The sequence below is a fragment of the Phoxinus phoxinus genome, assembly GCF_949152265.1.
Source record: "Phoxinus phoxinus genome assembly, chromosome: 21".
Taxonomy (NCBI): Eukaryota; Metazoa; Chordata; class Actinopteri; order Cypriniformes; family Leuciscidae; genus Phoxinus; species Phoxinus phoxinus.
Genome location: NC_136896.1, coordinates 1017779 through 1022778, shown reverse-complemented (window position 1 = coordinate 1022778; position 5000 = coordinate 1017779). Strand labels below are relative to the sequence as shown.

Genomic DNA, 5000 nt, shown 5'->3' with positions numbered 1-5000 from the left:
TGTGTGTAATAAGCAGAGTGTGTGTGTGTGTGTGTGTGTGTGTGTGTGTGTGTGTGTGTGTGTGTGTAATAAGTAGAGTTTGTGTGTGTGTGTGTGTAATAAGCAGAGTGTGTGTGTGTGTGTGTGTGTGTGTGTGTGTGTGTGTGTGTGTGTGTAATAAGTAGAGTTTGTGTGTGTGTGTGTGTAATAAGCAGAGTGTGTGTGTGTGTGTGTAATAAGTAGAGTTTGTGTGTGTGTGTGTGTGTGTGTGTGTAATAAGCAGAGTGTGTGTGTAATAAGCAGAGTGTGTGTGTAATAAGCAGGGTGTTATTACTAACGCGCTCTTTAAATAAAAAACTGTGGCATGTAATTTAGCGGCGGGTTCAGTCGGTCGGAGTCTCGGTCTATTACAGTTCCTCAAAATAACAACGGTCCATCAATGCGCTGAACACACTCGTCCTCAGACCGGCAGCTCGTGGGACACGGAGGAGTCAAACGCATTTGCTATTTAAACAATGTGCGCAGGACGAGAAAATGAAAGTTGCGTCGGGCTGACACTAGCGAACACACTTGCGTCGCGTCTGGCACTGCATTGCTCCGGGTGTAAGATCACCTTGATAGGGCCGATATCTCTAACAGAATAATGGTGTGTGTGTGTGTGTGTGTGTGTGTGTGTGTGTGTGTGTGTGTGTGTGTGTGTGTGTGTGTGTGTGTGTGTGTGTGTGTGTCGGTCTCACCTGTGCAGGTTCTCCTCCATGAGTCTCAGGTCTTGCAGGACACACAGCAGAGCTTCAGTCGAACACTAATGGACACATCCACACACTCGCGTTACACACACACTCCAGACGACACTCCTGCACGTGTCCCGCTAACATTATAATTCTGACATCATCTCCTCAAGACTTTCTTTCACTGTCACTGTGTGGAGAATAATATCAGCATTCAAATAAGATAGAAATATGACAAAAGCACACAATAGAATTACTAAAACTTAAACTAATATTAATATGAAAATATAAACAAATCCAAAATATGAATAAATACTATATACTATAATAATAATAATAAAACACCATTGTGCATCATTTCCAATCAAGCTGTAATTTTGAACAAACTGAACAACCTCCATTATTTTAGTTATCTCAAGTGTGTGTGTGTGTGTTTCAGACCTCGATGACGATCAGTGTGTGTGTGTGTGTGTGTGTTTCAGACCTCGATGACGATCAGTGTGTGTGTGTGTGTGTTTCAGACCTCGATGACGATCAGTGTGTGTGTGTGTGTGTGTTTCAGACCTCGATGACGATCAGTGTGTGTGTGTGTGTGTGTGTGTGTGTTTCAGACCTCGATGACGATCAGTGTGTGTGTGTGTGTGTGTTTCAGACCTCGATGACGATCAGTGTGTGTGTGTGTGTGTGTTTCAGACCTCGATGACGATCAGTGTGTGTGTGTGTGTGTGTTTCAGACCTCGATGACGATCAGTGTGTGTGTGTGTGTGTGTTTCAGACCTCGATGACGATCAGTGTGTGTGTGTGTGTGTGTTTCAGACCTCGATGACGATCAGTGTGTGTGTGTGTGTGTGTTTCAGACCTCGATGACGATCAGTGTGTGTGTGTGTGTGTGTGTGTGTTTCAGACCTCGATGACGATCAGTGTGTGTTCAGGGTAAAGCAGCAGAACACCGGTGACCTCTTCACCCGGACGACTCCTCTGAACTCTGACCTTCAGCCTCTCGAAGTGAACTAACACACACACACACACACACACACACACACACACCAGACACAGAGAGAAACATCTCAGAGAGTTTGACACTGGATAATATAGACATTCTGAACCTTTGATCATGTAATGTGGACATATGCATGCTTTGACATGATGTGTATTGTGAAGCGCAATAGAGATAAATGTGAAGTGAATGAGACACACACACACACACACACACCGGCCACATCGGTGCGGTCCGCGAGTCCACAGCAGAGCCGGCTCACGGTGACGATCCGGTGTAACAGGAACTTCTGCTGACACACAGACAGGAAGTGATGTATGATAAACCTGCTGAGCCACTGACCGTGTGTGTGTGTGTGTGTGTGTGTGTGTGTGTGTTGTGCACTGGTTGCTGAGAGAGACTGTGTGTGTTTGAGTTTACCAGTCTACAGCCAAAACTGATCAAATACAAATAGTACAATAGGATTTTTTATGAAAAGCATTTTTCCAATTTGTATTAAAGAGAAACTAATTAAAGAGTCAATAAAGTGTAAAAGAATTATATATATATATATATATATATATATATAGAGAGAGAGAGAGAGAGAGAGAGAGAGAGAGAGAGAGAGAGAGAGAGAGAGAGAGAGAGAGAGAGAGAGATTGTAATCTCTCTCTCTTTCTCTCTCTTATTATATAAACTTTTTTTTAAATCATCTTGGGATCTAAAACTTTAGGGATTCCCAAACGTTTCTTGTCAGCCAAACCTCTTTGATGTAGTAACATATTTAGATTTTAAGATTAATACTGTTTATTATTATTTTTATTTCAATCATTTAAAAACACATTCAAAAGTTCTCTGATGTTGTTTAATGGTCACAGTTACGCAAATAGAATATTTCATCAAGTGTTGTTTCTGTATTTATATATTTATAAAGTGTGTGTGTGTGTGTGTGTGTGTGTGTGTATACATATATATTATAACAATTGTATGAATTAATTTTATATATATTCCAAAATAAAACACTAAATACAATGAAAAAAAGTAAATAATTACACTCCTTCCGTTTACATCTGAGAGATCCATATTTACTGTACAAGCATCAGTGTGATTCTCTGCACTGACCGTGTGTGTGTGTGTGTGTGTGTGTGTGTGTGTGTGTGTGTGTGTGTGTCTCACTCACTGTGTGTCTCCTGTGTGTCAGTTGCTGGTGGAAGAGACTCCTGCCATTCTCTCCAGACGCTTTACTGGAGCTCTGCATATCTCTCTCTCTCTCTCTCTCTGTGTGTGTGTGTGTGTCTCTCACTCACTGTTTACCGGCTCCTGGAGACGCCGGTCCTGCCTCTGAGTGTGTGTGTGTGTGTGTGTGTGTGTCAGAGCTGATGGGATGGACACACGAGTGACCCTGACTACAGATCCACAAACTAATGCCCGTACTGTAATATCAGTTTTCATACGCTCGTGTTTCTGCAGATATGGCACTCTTCATCATGAGGACTTTTAGAAAAGAAACTCTGGAAGTTTGTCGCTGCAGGATCCAGAGTTCATGTTTCCCTCGGAGCCGTCATGAACATGTCATTTCATCTCATCAAAAGATGTAAGACCATTTATTCTGTGATGACATTTTAGACATTTACAAACTCAGTGGTCTTATGAGGCTCATTTCATGGGTAGCGTTTATGCGAGTAACATTTTCATCATTTATGCATAATCTGGCAGCTTGATTGGAAATTATTCACTGATGAAAATATTCTAAAATTTACCAATATTTTTATTTTATTTCACTCTTTGTTTATAATCGTGTAGTAATATTTTTAAGATGAATTTTCATATTTTAAGACTGAAAGTTTAAGTCTGATATTTTTGTATTTATGTACTATTAGTTTTTTTATAAAATTTTTATTATATTATATACAAATTTATTTTCAAATTTTTGTTTTAGTATTTTAGTGTCTTCTGTAAATATTATTTTGTTTTACATATTTCTATATGGGTTTAATTAATTTTTATTTCAGTTTTTAGTCATTTTTCTTAAATTCAAATTAAACTTGTTTATTTAGGTTTCTCATTTTATGTCAAATATCTCATTTTTATAATAATTTATTTTTATCTAGTTAACAATAACAACACTAATCTGTGATAAGAGACAGACATTTGCATAGTTTCCAAGAAATCTAAATCCTTGAGTGTTGTTGAGATGTGAAGTGTGCACTAGTGTTGTTGAGATGATAAGTGTACACTAGTGTTGTTGAGATGTGAAGTGTACACTAGTGTTGTTGAGATGTGAAGTGTGCACTAGTGTTGTTGAGATGTGAAGTGTGCACTAGTGTTGTTGAGATGATAAGTGTACACTAGTGTTGTTGAGCTGTGAAGTGTACACTAGTGTTGTTGAGATGTGAAGTGTGCACTAGTGTTGTTGAGATGTGAAGTGTACACTAGTGTTGTTGAGATGTGAAGTGTGCACTAGTGTTGTTGAGATGTGAAGTGTGCACTAGTGTTGTTGAGATGTGAAGTGTGCACTAGTGTTGTTGAGATGTGATGTGTGCACTAGTGTTGTTGAGATGTGAAGTGTGCACTAGTGTTGTTGAGATGTGAAGTGTGCATTAGTGTTGTTGAGATGTGAAGTATGCACTAGTGTTGTTGAGATGTGTAGTGTGCACTAGTGTTGTTGAGATGTGAAGTGTGCATTAGTGTTGTTGAGATGTGAAGTGTGCACTAGTGTTGTTGAGATGTGAAGTATGCACTAGTGTTGTTGAGATGTGTAGTGTGCACTAGTGTTGTTGAGATGTGTAGTGTGCATTAGTGTTGTTGAGATGTGAAGTGTACACTAGTGTTGTTGAGATGTGAAGTGTACACTAGTGTTGTTGAGATGTGAAGTGTGCACTAGTGTTGTTGAGATGTGAAGTGTGCACTAGTGTTGTTGAGATGATAAGTGTACACTAGTGTTGTTGAGATGTGAAGTGTACACTAGTGTTGTTGAGATGTGAAGTGTGCATTAGTGTTGTTGAGATGTGAAGTGTACACTAGTGTTGTTGAGATGTGTAGTGTGCACTAGTGTTGTTGAGATGTGAAGTGTGCACTAGTGTTGTTGAGATGTGTAGTGTGCATTAGTGTTGTTGAGATGTGAAGTGTACACTAGTGTTGTTGAGATGTGAAGTGTACACTAGTGTTGTTGAGATGTGAAGTGTGCACTAGTGTTGTTGAGATGTGAAGTGTGCACTAGTGTTGTTGAGATGATAAGTGTACACTAGTGTTGTTGAGATGTGAAGTGTACACTAGTGTTGTTGAGATGTGAAGTGTGCATTAGTGTTGTTGAGATG

General features: G+C 39.5%; 1 protein-coding gene across 1 annotated transcript in view; it reads right to left on the bottom strand.

Annotated features, from left to right (window-relative positions):
• Positions 1-5000, bottom strand: part of tex47 (testis expressed 47) — a gene marked incomplete at its 5' end in the record, with an annotated part of 12615 nt that overhangs the window by 5841 nt on the left and 1774 nt on the right. The window contains 3 exons of the mRNA XM_079595074.1: positions 717-781; positions 1614-1717; positions 1921-1993. Coding sequence (XP_079451200.1) covers positions 717-781; positions 1614-1717; positions 1921-1993 — 242 coding nt within the window. The remainder of the gene's footprint in view (positions 1-716; positions 782-1613; positions 1718-1920; positions 1994-5000) is intronic.